Genomic DNA, 13,229 nt, shown 5'->3' on the forward strand with positions numbered 1-13,229 from the left:
ATGCAGCCGTGTCGGGGCTACTCGCACCTTAATCGCCCTGCTCCCGAGGGAGCCCGGCTTCAGCTTGGCCTTGCAGGCACGTGTGACGTGAGAGCGGGCTCGCAGGCGGCTGCAAGCGAGGAGGAAGCTGGCGGACGTGAAGACTCGCAGCTGGAGTACATCAGCGCGAGCGAAGAAGGCTTTGGGGATGGGGATAGCTGGAGCGAGCTCTGTGAGCAAAGGGAAGCAGCTCTGAAGTGCACCGATGCGCTCTGTGACGCTGCAGGTGGCAGAGCTGCAAAGGAGGAAGATGTTGGTGATGTGGAAGGTTGCCCTCGCGCTGCAGGTGTGGAGCTCGCACAACTGTTCCAGCACTGCCTGCTTGGCAGCAGCGTGGCTTGCAGCAGGCAAGCACCTCTCAGTGATGTCGCTGGAAGTACGCTCATAACGCATGCAAACAGGAGCAGAGAGGGGGGGTATCCACAACTGCACCACTCCGAGGTGAAAGGTGATGGCACGCAGACAGCGGCTGCAAGCCGAGTGCCCAGACAGAACAGTGGGTGTGTGCACGGCGACTTGCTGGAGCAGGAAAGCCTTTCACTGCCACAGACACAAAGGGCCCTAGCAACAGCCACACAGCTCTGCAAAAGCACAGGGGACTCTGAGTTTTACAGCGGTGAAGATCCCCTCCTGTGCGTGTGTGGTGCTGCAAAGGTGGCTGGCAGCCAGCGTCCAGCCCCTGCTGCTCTCACTAGCAAGGATCTCCGCTGTGGGGAGCAGGCTGCAGGGAATTCTTACAGTGCAGATGCCACCACCTCTCTCCACATGGAGCGCTGTGAAAGCTCGGTGGATGTGAGCAGTAAATCTCAAGTTAACCAGGCTGTCGATGCAAGTTCTGATTTTCGAGTTTGCTTTACCACCAGCAGAAGTACCACTACTCGAGTCCCTCTCTTATCCAGGGCAGTGAACACAGAGATAACAATGATAAACAAATTCAGACACGTGAATGAGGAAACTTTTGCCCGTGTTGCTCGCAGACTATTATTTGAAGATGATCCTGCATTGGAAATGGGGTCACAGCTTGCTGACAGGCACCAGGATGGCAGTGCTGCAGCAGCTGAAAGGCGTTCACTAGTCAAGGTAAATTCCAAAATGATAGCGATGCACAGAGCTTTGTTAACGTCGCTCTGAGCTTGTTCACTTCTTTGTCACCATCTTTATTTAGGAACAGAGAGAGTGTAGCGGCGATGTGAAGATCAGCACTGACAGGTGGGTTGTGGATTGTTCTCCGTTTGGAGTTCTGGATGCCAGGTGAGAGTTTTGTGTTCGAGACTGGAAGGCCCTGTTCATTGCAAGGGGGGTCGGACTGGGGGGGAGAGCTTTAAAGGTCCCTTCGAACTCTTCACGTTGCAAACAGGAGGAACTGACTGCGTTATCTGTTTCCTTAAATCATCTCAGGTAGCTTCTGTAAAGCTGCTCATTAAAAAACAGCATAGCAAACCTGTGATATTGACTCAGATGCTTCACGGTTTTATTTATTTGTGATTTTAAAGGCCAGCGCGCCTCGATGAAGAAGCGGTGAGGAATGCTGCATCAAGCCACTGTCAGAATCTACTGCAGAGAGCTATCGAAGCCGAGTTGCAGGTTCTAAATGCTCACTATCAGATGTGCTATCAGCGCTGCTTGAAGATCTACAGGCTGGCTTGGGAGGAAAACGCGTGCTGTAGCGGGCATGTATTTTCACATCCTTTTGAATGGCACAGATAACTTAACATTAATGGCTGAATACTTGCCCCGCAGCGATTCCTCCTCCAGGTGCTTTACCTGGTGCTGGTGGGGGAAGGCTCAGCACCTCGCTGCCTGCTCCGTAGCTTAGGAAAGAGTTAGTGCAAGCACGTAGCAGTGCTGGCAGAGTGCGTGGTAGGAGTGTTCCTGCTGGGCTTGGAGGACCTGATGCCTTTGCTGTGTTTTTGAAGCAGTAAGGTAAGTCGATCCTTTTTCTTTTTCATTAATCAGACACCATGGAAATACTTCTGCTAATTCCGAAGTGGGTTCCTCTGTCCTGTCGGCTCTGGAAGAGCTAAAAAAGAATTACAGCAGTATGAGATCGAAAATACAGACGGGCACTCCCCTGAATGCGCTGCCACCGCTGTCAGTTGAGATAAAGTCATTGCCAACTGCTGCTTCTTACATCCCATGCAAGGTACTTGGTTTTCAATTTGTTGTTTCTTTATTTTTAATCGTTTCTCTTCTAAAAAATCAGGTCCTGTTTTCTCTTTTGACAGCTGCTCAGAGAGGAACTTTGCTCAGGGTAAGTAGTTCTTGTGTGTGGTTTTAAAGCTCAAAGTAAACGAGCGCAGAGCTTCAGAGACGTCCAGCTTCGGGTTTCCTTCTCTGGGGATGCATCTTGTTGCTCCATGCAGCACAGCACTGTGGGTGCAGTGGTTTCTTTTTCCATAAAGCTCTATTTGTAGCGTTCTCAGATGGGAACTGTGCAGTGATAATTCCATTTGAAGGTGATGGAGCCGTATTTCGTATTAAGTTCTTGGATCTTTTGCAGTTCTCTTTCGGACGTGATTAAAGCAGGTTTTGAGGCCTCCAAACTGCAAGAGATGAGAAATCCCAGCGACGTGGTAGGTGGGGATTTGTTGTCACTGGGTTTTGGAGACATCTGAGCTGTGGAGCAAGAGCTGCTTACAAAATTACATGGGGGTTCTTGGCGATGCTCAGCAGGTTTGCTTTTTAAAATTGACCTGTTTAATTGATCAACACTCTGAAGCAAAAATGATCATAATAACGCATTATCAAGTGCAAGCTGTGTGATATAACCAGGATGTGCTTGTAGGGGAGTGCACAGACCATGTGTTTCACTGATGACCAGCAGCCCGCGGCCTCTGCTTCCTCCGAGGTGTCCCAAGGGCAGCCACAGGAGCAGGGCGTGCAGCACGGTGAGCTCACTGCTTCTGCTGCTCTGCTCCTTGCTTGGGGGGGGGAGGGAATGGCGTAAAACACATTGCATTGCAGGGGACAGTAGAATATCCCCATGTATTACAGTAAAACGTAATGCTACGTGAATCAGATGGGGAATCTGGCACGTGTCACCTCTTTGCCACATAGCAGCAAATAATGTGCGTAGCAGTTCACTCATCTGAGCTTTGACACGCTGCAATTTATTTGTGCTGCCAAGGACGCGTGAGAGACAGAGAATGGAGTGAATATTGGTTTGATGCTGAAGAGGACTGCACGGATTTTTTGCTTCTATCTGCGGAAGCGGGGAGGCACCGAGAGGAACAGGGCGTGGTTGGTGTAAGAGGTGAGGTCGCGTGGTTTAAGGTGTTGCACCTCATACTGGCACTGATACTGTGCACTCTGTTGATTCCTTATGTTTGTTGGCAGAGGCAAAGGTGGCAGAGGGTGCTCGTGGCTGCTCATTCGTTTGCGTTGGCGGCTTGAGTTCTGCGGTGTCAGAGGTACGCCTGCTTCCACTGCCACAGCCCGTGGGGACCTTCACACCGCAGGCAAAACACGCTTTGTGTTTTTGTAGGGTGATCTGAGGTCGCACTTCCAGAAGTACCAGATCTCTGTCCTCCAGCTCTGCGTGGATTCCGATAACCGCAGGTGAGTTAAAGTTGCATTTCTTTGGGCGCTTTCTCCACCAAAAGCGAACGAGCCACGGACTGCAGGGTGTTGCTCATTAATCTCTTGTTTCAGTTAGACGTAGAGAACAGATTAGTTGGCGAGAACCTCTAATTCCAGATAGCTTCTTGCCTTCTGACAAGCTAAGCAGCTTGCACTTTTGAGACGTGGTTGGTGTTCAGAAGCTGATGCATGGCGTGTTCGTATTGATAGTATAGTGATACCAGCATGCCAGCATTGTGTAGTAAACCGAAGACACACTTAACTTCATTTCCACCTTAGGTGTGCATTTCTTGGCTTTAAAGACACCGCCGCAGCGAAGTTAGCAGTAGAGGAAATGAACAAGAGAGAAATTAAAGGAGAAGCATGCAGTGTGGAACTTGTTGGTAATCCATCAGCGCACGCACCCTGGGCTTCCCGAATACTTGGAGAGAAGCTGTGGCATGAAGCTCTCCGTGTCCACGACAGCGCGAGCAGCAGTCAGAATGAAACGCTCCCATCTGCCTCTGGTTCTGAGCAGGTACCTGGCACCTCCTTTGCTCCTGAGGTGTCTCCCAACGCATCAGACTCGAGCAGTTTTGCCAAATTAATGAAGAAACTTGCAGCCATCCATCCAGAAGCTACTAGGTGAGAGTGCTTGGATTCCAGTTCTGCCCTGACACGATAGCCACGCTGACTTGAGCGCTCGATAGTGGCACAAGAGGGGATGTGAACGCTTATTTCTGTTGCTCCTACAGAGACAAAATAGCGAGTGCTCTGCTGGAGGTGAAGAAGAGCAACCATGGCGTCCTGAGGGGGCTGTCCATCAACTCCATTATTGAAAAGGCCTCAGTAATCCTAAGGAAACCGACGCCTGCATGTGAAGGCAGCGTCAAGAAGTGAGTATTCCAGCCTGCTTACAAAAAAATAAGCGAGTGCGTCACCGAAATGAGCATTTGTGAAGGTGAGCTGTTGTCACAGAACACGTGCGAGCAGACGGGCTGCAGTACTGCAGCTTCAGGGGCAGTGACAGACACACATCTGAGTGCAGTACATAGTAGATGTTGTGGGCAAAGCTGACATCTGACGGCCAGTTCCTGCATAGCACTGCACAGAGGAACTCGGTCACGGGCTCGCTTCTGCTTTAAACCTGAAGATATTTTTTCTGTTGTGTGATATTCATTTGCAGTGTGGGTATGGAGCATGTTGCTTTTATTGCACCTTAACAGGCAAAGCTTAATCCGTGTTTACATTTTTTCTCTCTGCATAGATGATTTTATGAAGAAGTGCACGTGGAAGGCTTTTGCAGCCCTGCTTGCTCCGGTTGCTGTGTATTTCCTGTTTTGTTGTATGGTCTGTAGTTCTGTTTGGTTCAACCTGAGTGTGTTTGGGTGGTGGTTCTCTCTACAGTAATTGTTCCCAGTTTTGTTGTTCTCTGTCGTTGAGCTGTGAGGTTGAAGGGTCCCCTGTCAGCACAGTGAGGACTTTCTGTGCTGAAGCACACAGCCATGGCTCGCAGTGCTGCTCAGTGTTCAGCACAGCGCTAGCTGTGATGTTAACAGCCAGCATGCTGACATGCTCACCAGGTAATGATACTGTGCAGAAATGTCAAGTGGCCTTTTTTCCTGCGTGGCAGGAGAGGCTTGGAGAACGCATGGTGCTGGCGGTGGCAGTGGTTACGTAAGGCCTTTGAGCCTTCTTTTTGGGCCCTATGCACCACACAGGGGAAAGGCTTTCCCACCCCGAGGTCTGTTTTGTGTTGGTAGGGAAGGCTTTTGTTTGCGTGTGGAGCTGCTCGCAGCGTTTTAAATCCCCTTCTGGCAATGGAAGGAAGGCAGCTTAGGCGTGTGTCTGCTGGGGAGCCGAGGGCAACTAGCGCTTCCTTTGCCCCTTGGTTGTACTTCACCCTTATCTCCTGGCGCTGAAAGCGTGAATAAAGTTCGAGATGCCTTCCTCACGGAGCTGTGCCGCTGTTTTGCTTTCTCCCAGTCTCGCCCCTTCTCAACAGGACCGCGGCGGCGAGCTTCCCGAGCCGGGCGTCCCCCCCCCCGCCTGCTCCCAGCCACGCCGCGCTCCCCGCTCCCGCAGCGAGGAGGGCATCGCCGCCTTACAGAGGGAGGCGCGCTGCGATGGGGAAGCGGAGCGCTCCGGAGGAGCCGCTGGGCTGCAGGTGGAGCTGTGCGAGCTCGCTTCGTTTGTCTTAACGCGAATCCAGCGCGAAGGACGGGCAGCTCCCGGCGAGGCGGGCCCCTCGCTGCTGGCCATGGCCCTGCTGCCGCGCCGCTTCCTCTGCTTCGTGCTGGGTAAGTGCCGCGGGCATCCAGGGGGCAGCGGGGGCTCTGGGAGGGGCTCCCGAGGACGCAGCCAGTGCTTGTGAGCTAGGGATGGATGTGCGGATGGGAGGCTCGGGAACTCCCGCGTTAGCCGGCTGCTTTCACAGGGCGCAAGGTGTCCTCGGGGTCGGTAGGTGCAACAGGTAGGGGACTGCTTTGTAAGCTGAGCGCGCCCAGTAGAAATGTTAGAGGATTGTGCTCCGGTACTTTGCGCGAGACGTGTTTTAAGATCGCTTAGAAAAGAAGCTGCACAGTGCCGCTATGAAGCTGAGGTGCTCTCGGAGGAGACGCAGATTTGTTTCTGCCCCGTTTGCCCTCCGGTGCAGGTTTTCTCCCGGTACCCCCCCCGAATAACTCACGGGGCCGTGCTGCGTAATGGCAGTTAGCTGCGTGCTGCTCCGTAGCTGCAGCTTGCTCAGGGGGAACGGGCATGGGAGCGTGTGGCCGGTCCCGCTGCTGTGGGATTTCTGCCTGCACTGCTCCTGGGACGTGACCCCACGGGTTGCTTGGGGCAGGGTCCCTCACGGTGGGCTCCCCTTCCGTGGGTGAGATCTCCCCCCACCTTATTCCCGTGGTCGTTCCTGTCTGTGCAGAGCCCTAAACCCCGAGTAATACCCAATCTCTGTTGTTCTGTACGTGGTCAAATGCTCAGGGGGAGGGAAGTCGTGGCCAGGAGGCCTTCTTGGGTCACTCTGCTCATTCTGTTGCTGCACCTTCCACCACGTGGTTTGGGCTCGGTGGCTTTGGCGGTACTGAGCTGCTCTTTCCCAGTTGCTGGGCTCGCAGCGGGGCGCCTGCCTCCGTGTAAGCCACTTCAGCTGTGATGGATGGCAGCTAATCGTGGCCCTGAGCTGGGGATGCGTTCCCTTCCCCGTGTCCTCCTTCTGCAGATCTTTGCTTTTCAAAGACAGATGTGGCTGCGCTGGGGGCGACCGCTGAGGCGGTGGAGTGGTGAATGCTGAGGTTGCTGATGCTTCTGATAAAGCAGGCATGGGTTTTCTTTTTAAAAGAGGAAAGGGAAAAGAAGCCATGCTAACAGCTTGCTGAGGCAAACGCACGGAGCTCAGCTCACTGAGTGCAGGGGCTTTGCTGAGCCCTGCCTGCCGTGCCAGCACAGCTTCTCGTGGTGCTGAGCTGCGGTCTGAAGGCTCAGCGCAATGCAGAAGTGCTGAGGGAGGCCGGCTGCCTCTCGGTGTTACGAAAGGCACAGAGACCTGGATGGGGTCCAGAATAAAAGTGGGGGAGCCCGCTTCAGGGCTGAGGCTGCGGCTGGACAAAGCGGGATCAAGGGCTCGGGGAGGCAGCTGTCAGGCTGAAGGGGCCCAGATAAACCTCCTTGTTTCTGTTAAACCTAAGCGAGCTGGCAGGGTTACTGCAGCATTTGGCTGCGTTAGGTCCTGGGACAGAGGCACTCGAGGCTTCCCATACGTGTTGGCCTCTGTGTGCAGAAAGGTGATGGCGAGCCTGAGCTCAAACCTGCTCCGTGCTCCTCTGTGTCCTCTTAGGGAAGGCATGCTGGGAAGCTGTCCACGCTCTTGTGTGGGTGAGCAGAAGAGATGCGTGCTATTCAGCTGGAAGGGAAAAAACCTGCATCAGGAAACCCTTAGCTGGGACGTGCGTGTTGAGAGTAGTTAGGCAAGCTGGAATTCTTTGCAGCCTGGGATGAATGCTGGAAGACACCGGAGCTATTTGTTTTGCTTTGCTCTGAAGGATTTGGCTCCTGCATCTCCAGCATCCTCTTCTATGGTAGGAATAACCCCAAAGCCCTGCTCCTCTTCCTCGCAACCCCATGGTCTCTTGGAATACTGGGTGCTTCCCTCCAGTCCTTGAAGCAGGGCGGATAAGTTTGAAAAAGCCCACGCTCTTCATTCCGGGTGTAATTGCAGCTAAGTGCTCATGCCAGGTTTTGGTGCGTTGTCAGCCAGCAGTCGGTGCGCAGCGTGCCTGGCTTCTGAGCCACCCTGCTGTCCCTCCCCTTTTCAGCTGCTCTTCATTTTGTGTGCTAAATCGCCGTGGTGCTTTCCTCCTGGAAGTGGCTGCGGTGGCCGTTCTGCAGGAGCAGATGTCAGGAAACGCTCGGGCTTGTCTAATAAGAGTGGTTGTGCTGCTGCAAGTGGATGACCTGCCTCCAGCCTCATCTGCTCTAACTGGCCGAGCTCGGTGACATTCTGCTTCTCCTCCCGTTGTATCACTCTTTGAGTTTTGTGCAGCTTCTCTTCCCCAGTTCCTCTCTCTGTTTTGCGTGCCTGGCTCCGCTTCCTGCTTTGCTCCCGGTTCCCCTTGGCCCCTCTCCTGGCTGCTTTTCAGCCCGCTCTCCTCCAAGCCCTGCTTTCTCCCCGTGCTCAGCATCGCTCCCATGGACGGCTCTGGCCGTGGCAGCCCATCGCTCCCAAGGCCAACATTTCTGCAGCTAAACTCTGCGCTAATTACTTCTTTTGTTAAGAAATGAAATAAGAAATACCCCCCCCCCCCCCCCTTCCTCCCCTCCAGCTTTTGCACCGAGCTATTCACATGTAGCAAAAAATAGAGTTGGTATGTGATGCTTGCCTGCAATGTGCCCCAGGAGCTGCAGAGGCACCGGCAGGCACTTTGGGACCAAGAGCAAGGTATTATTTATAGCGGGCCGCGGTAAATCATTCCCACTAAGGTTTTTCTTTCAGCCCGATCCCTGTGCTGTTGCTTTCCGTAGAAGAATTGCACAAATGCACCGTGTTCTTAGGGTCCAGCTGGGAGCCTGCTCACTCCCTGCTGCAGTGCACTCTTCGTGCCCTAAATTACCACTGGAGCAGCTCTCCCCTCCGATCCCAAACCCCACCGTGGCGGAGTCACACACCCCGCTGGTGCAGAGCAGGGTCTGTGTGGAAGCGCAGTGCCTCCCTGGTCCCACGGTGAGCGTCCTGACCCCGCGGCCCTGCCTGTCTTTCAGCACATCACTTCATCGCGGCGACGGCGTGCCATGAGGCCGAGTACGGGCGGCAGATCCGCGAGCGCTGCCTGCGGCCCTTCAAGCTCAGCATGGAGGGCATCGGGCAGCGGCTGTGGTGCGACTGGGACGAGACCATGGGGTAAGTAAGCTGGGGTCTTCCTGTCTGTCTCTTCTGGCTTTGGGAAGGCAGAGCTTAAGGAAAGAGTTGTCTGAACGCTGCCCGGTGGGAAGGGAGGAGGGGGGAAGCCCCCCACAGGCAGCTGCAGCTGTCACTCAGCTCCAGCCGCGGCGCTGTCACCTGCTAAGAATACACCCCAGGCACTTCCATTTACCTCCGCCTTCCCAAGCATCTTCGGGCCGTGCTGTGCGACCTCTGCAGGGGTTAGGAAGTAGGAGGAGGAGTTGGGATCTGTGGGAGCAGCCGGGGATGGGAGGCTGCTGAGGAGCCGAGCTGCCACCCCGCTGCCCTGTCTGTCTTACAGCACCTATGGTGAGCTGACCAACTGCACGGTGGCGGTGGCTGAGAACCTCACTTGCTACTGGCCCAACCGTTTGGTGGATGAGTTCTTCGTCGCCATTCACAGCCACTACTTCAGGAACTGCTCCCCGTCCGGCCGGGCGCTGCGTGACCCCCCCAACGGCATCCTCTGCCCCTTCATCCTGCTGCCCATCCTCGTCACCTTGCTGATGACAGCGCTGGTGGTGTGGCGGAGCAAACGCAGTGAGGGCATCGTCTAGGGACGGTTTTGCAGGGGAGAGCTTGGCCAAGGAGCATCCCAGAGGTGCCAGGCCCCAGTGCTGCTGCTGCAGCCCCCGCTGGCCCCCTCCAGGGTGGTGGCTTTCAATTAACTCCGTCGCTAACGAGCCGGGGATGCTGGTGGCAGCGAGGATGCCGCACCGGGAGCGTGCTGCAGCTCTGCTCAGCCCTTCCCTGCTTCCCTCCCTGCAGCCCCACAGCACCCACGGGGAGGGGTGGGGGGGGTGGGGGGGGAGGAAAACTAAAGGGGGGGAAACCAAGGCAGGGACATGGGGATGTGCTGTGACCACAAAAGGACAGCGGCTCAGGGCGCAGCCTGGGTGATGAAACCTTCACTTTTCGTCTTTTTATCCCTTTTCTGGTGTTGTAACAACGGGAAAAGCACCTTCTCCCCCCACCCACCCACGGCCAGGCTCTGACCAGAGGCGGAGAGATGGGGGAGGGTCTCTTGGAGCTGGCAGGTGACCCTGGTGAGGTGCCCTGGGGCCAATGAACAATGGGAATTAGGTGCTTTTCCTAATTAAATAAATACATGCAGAAGTAAAGCAGTCTTTGGTGCATCCCCTCCACAACGATGGGCTCTGCCCCCCCAAACATGTGGGGGTTAAGGCTCTCCCTCCGCGTGCCATCCCATCATCTCCTCTCTTTTCTGGGCCACTTGCAGGAGGGAAACGTGCAGAGCTGGGGGGGCTGACAGCACACACGTGCTCTGTATGAAACCACACCATCCCTTCCTGGGGTTTATCTGTGTCATAAAATCTGCTGCGCCATCCCCCCCTCCTCAAGGTTGTGGGGAGCAGCGGGGGCACCAGCAGCACAGCAGTAGGACTGCAGGGGGTGGAAGGGACCTTGAGATCACCTACTCCAACCACAGGGTCTAGTGATAGAGGATAGAGCCCATGGTGTCTGAGAGCCCAGTGCTTCTCCCATAGTGCCTGATCCCACTTCCATTACATTTTCACAGAAATATATATGTACTATGTATAGAATTTTACCAATGCTACATATTTACTTGAGTTACAGATTAGCCTTCCGTTTCTTTTAACTACTTCACACTCACACACACACACACAGGACACCCCGTGGCCCGAGCAGGAAACGGCCACGTAATAATTCCAGACTTGTGACCAAAGGGGACTTAGACTGGAGCCCACGGGGACGTCGGCGCCGAGCTGAGGGCGTGTGCTGCAGCGAGTGCTCCGCGGCTCCTGGACAAAGCTGCTACAGTTCCTGCTCATCAGAAGCAACAGCACTGTGATTTCAGTTCACAGGAGCCCACCTTATTGCCACCCTGCCTGCTTTGTCTCCTTTTCCCCTGCAAACAAGAGTTTAAAATGAACGAAAAGTGTAATTACAATTCTGGTAGTGATTTCTTTTCTCAAGCATGTCTCATCAACAGGATATACAGTACAGTACAGTTCTGAAGAGTAAACATTGGAAAAGGAAGCAAACAAATGTGGGTTTTTTTTCCAACCAACAAACACAATTTCTCGCTGTATTGATGCTGAACTCTCCTTTGAACATGGGACAAGTGATGAAGTTAGTTTTTTCTTCTTCGGTGCAACATGGACACGGGACTGGTGCAGCCCGGGCTGGTTTTTTCTTCTTCTGGTCGGTGTCGTAGAAGCCAAAGTCAGCTGTGCAGCGTGGAAGCTCCTGCCGCCCGTCGCCCTTCATCATCTGGCGTAGCGCTTCATGTACTCTTCAACTTTATTCCTGAAGTCCTCCTGGGGAGAAGCAGAGGCACTTATTAGTGCTGGAAACCAACAGCCACTGCTTGTCGCTCTTAGCGGGCACCCCAGTGCATGGAGGACACGTGGCTTTAAACGGGCAGCTCAGCTCCCAGCAGCCGCACCTCGGAAGGTGCGGAGAGCACCTTACAGAGCACAGATGCAACAGCTCACCTCATCAGAAGCAACCCAGCCAGCCATCAAGCCTTGAAAGGCCGTCAGGGAGTGCTGGAAATAACTCTTTTTGGAAACACTCTTTAAAGCTTGATTCAAAGGGGAAATCTAATTTTCATTTGCCTCCCATCCACCTCACCCCGCTGGGGCTCCATTGTGGAGCGGACTAAAGCACTCCTGTTTAGAAAGGAGCTGAATGAAGCACAGCGATCTCCTGACCAGTATTCCTACCCCGCTGTGATTTCCTTGCTGCTCCGAAGAGGGCTGTGGCTGCAGTGCCAAGTGACTCAGGCTTTGCCTGACCCTAACTCGTCTGCTTCCTAATGCCTACGCTTCCACAGGCGAGCACGGAGCTGCTCTGCTCCTGGGAGCCTTGCTGACACAGCTGCTGGAAACATGTACAGGAAACAGCCCTGGAAAACAACCACCTCAATCATCCCTAGTACACAGATGCTACAACCACGCTTCCACCTGTGAGGATGCCACTCATTCCCAGGAGAGGATACGTCTTCAGGATCTGAGCTCTTAATGGCTGAATTATAGCGGAGGAAATCGGAGTTGTCTGGGTCTGGCAAGGGAGTTTCTGCAAGCTCAACAGCTTGTGGCACAAAGGAGAGGTTTGGCACTGCGGGGCTTCCAGAGATCGCAGTTCAAACACACAACTCCAGCAACATCAGGCTCTGATATTCATAGAATCAGGTTGGAAAAGACCTACAAGGTCCTCCAGCCCAACCCAACTGCAGCTGAGACTTGCAGAGGTACAAGATGACAAAACAAAGCTAACAAAAGGGCAGAGGTCACCTTACAGTCAGCTGACACCCACATGCATTGCTGGGGCAGAGACTCATGGGATCACCGTGCAGGAAGAGCTGTCCTGGTGTGGCTGCCAGGTGGTGCACTGCCTTGCAGACAACATCTCTCTGGGGTGACCTCCTCCAGCTGACTCTGCCTTGAGCACAGGGGCTGGACCAGAGCACCCAGGGGGCTTCTGCCCCCTCGGAAATGCCCTCTGAAAACGTCTGAGCACTGTTACAGAACACACAGGCTTCCTAATAGGATTCAGAATTCTTTACACCGGACGTAAGCAAGGAAGAAGAAATACACGTTGGTGTCAAGACCTTCAAGTTAATTAAACCCACGAGCTTTCCACGTGACCTGCCAGCTGCCTAACAGTTTCCCAGCATCTCCTTCCTCCTCATCGTCAGCATTCAGTGTATTTTACCTCTTGTAATTATTTTGCTGCTGACAGTCTCCAAAACAATGCTCAACTTTTATCCGAGAAATCAAGGGAAAACAGAAATCCTTCCAAAGCCATGGTGGCAGAGGTTGACACGTCTGCCTGAACACAGCAATAATTTGTTACAAGTATAATTTTTAACACCCAGGAGTGGAGGAGAAAATGGTTGGGCTTGTCAACTCAGTAATTCCTCTACTCTCAGCTCCACAGAAACGCTTTTGTTCTGTGCCTAATTACTGTTATCTCATATTCCAGTAGGTACAAGACCTGATCACTTGGCTGGAGAGCACGACTTCATAGAGGAGAAGGAATCAAGCAATCACTTTGAACCATGGAAGAACAGTCCCCTCTGATGGGGAAACCCAGTAGGGTTCTTGGTTAAACGGGTGCTGGATGGGCAGCACTGTTAAACCATCCTCTGAAAGTCATAAAGACTGATTGTTTTATTCCTTTCTCCCAGAAACAGCATAAGATCTGC

The 13,229-nt window shown here is 53.7% G+C and overlaps 3 protein-coding genes across 4 annotated transcripts in view; 2 read left to right on the forward strand and 1 right to left on the reverse strand.

Annotated features, from left to right (window-relative positions):
* RBM44 (RNA binding motif protein 44) lies at positions 1–4,497 on the forward strand. Its single transcript, XM_065750926.1, has 12 exons — positions 1–1,119; positions 1,205–1,290; positions 1,533–1,709; positions 1,996–2,182; positions 2,265–2,290; positions 2,540–2,612; positions 2,825–2,927; positions 3,167–3,292; positions 3,376–3,449; positions 3,524–3,597; positions 3,898–4,242; positions 4,353–4,497. Exons 1-12 carry the CDS (start codon positions 1–3, stop codon positions 4,495–4,497), a joined length of 2,535 nt encoding a protein of 844 aa, XP_065606998.1.
* A 1,323-nt stretch (positions 4,498–5,820) lies between these two features.
* On the forward strand, positions 5,821–9,799 carry RAMP1 (receptor activity modifying protein 1). The gene is made up of 3 exons (XM_065750578.1): positions 5,821–5,897; positions 8,854–8,992; positions 9,336–9,799. The coding sequence occupies exons 1-3, from the start codon at positions 5,858–5,860 to the stop codon at positions 9,589–9,591; spliced, it is 435 nt and encodes a 144-aa protein (XP_065606650.1). The 5' UTR covers positions 5,821–5,857; the 3' UTR covers positions 9,592–9,799.
* Positions 9,800–11,261: 1,462 nt separating this feature from the next.
* Positions 11,262–13,229, reverse strand: part of UBE2F (ubiquitin conjugating enzyme E2 F (putative)) — a 41,323-nt gene continuing 39,355 nt past the window's right edge. For both annotated transcript variants that reach the window (XM_065750971.1, XM_065750970.1), the window contains one exon: positions 11,262–11,337. In XM_065750971.1, coding sequence (XP_065607043.1) covers positions 11,287–11,337 — 51 coding nt within the window. In that variant the 3' untranslated portion in view covers positions 11,262–11,286. The remainder of the gene's footprint in view (positions 11,338–13,229) is intronic.

This window comes from Cyrtonyx montezumae, unplaced genomic scaffold (genome assembly GCF_038088225.1).
Source record: "Cyrtonyx montezumae isolate F1298 unplaced genomic scaffold, pur_monq_1.0 scaffold_7, whole genome shotgun sequence".
Taxonomy (NCBI): Eukaryota; Metazoa; Chordata; class Aves; order Galliformes; family Odontophoridae; genus Cyrtonyx; species Cyrtonyx montezumae.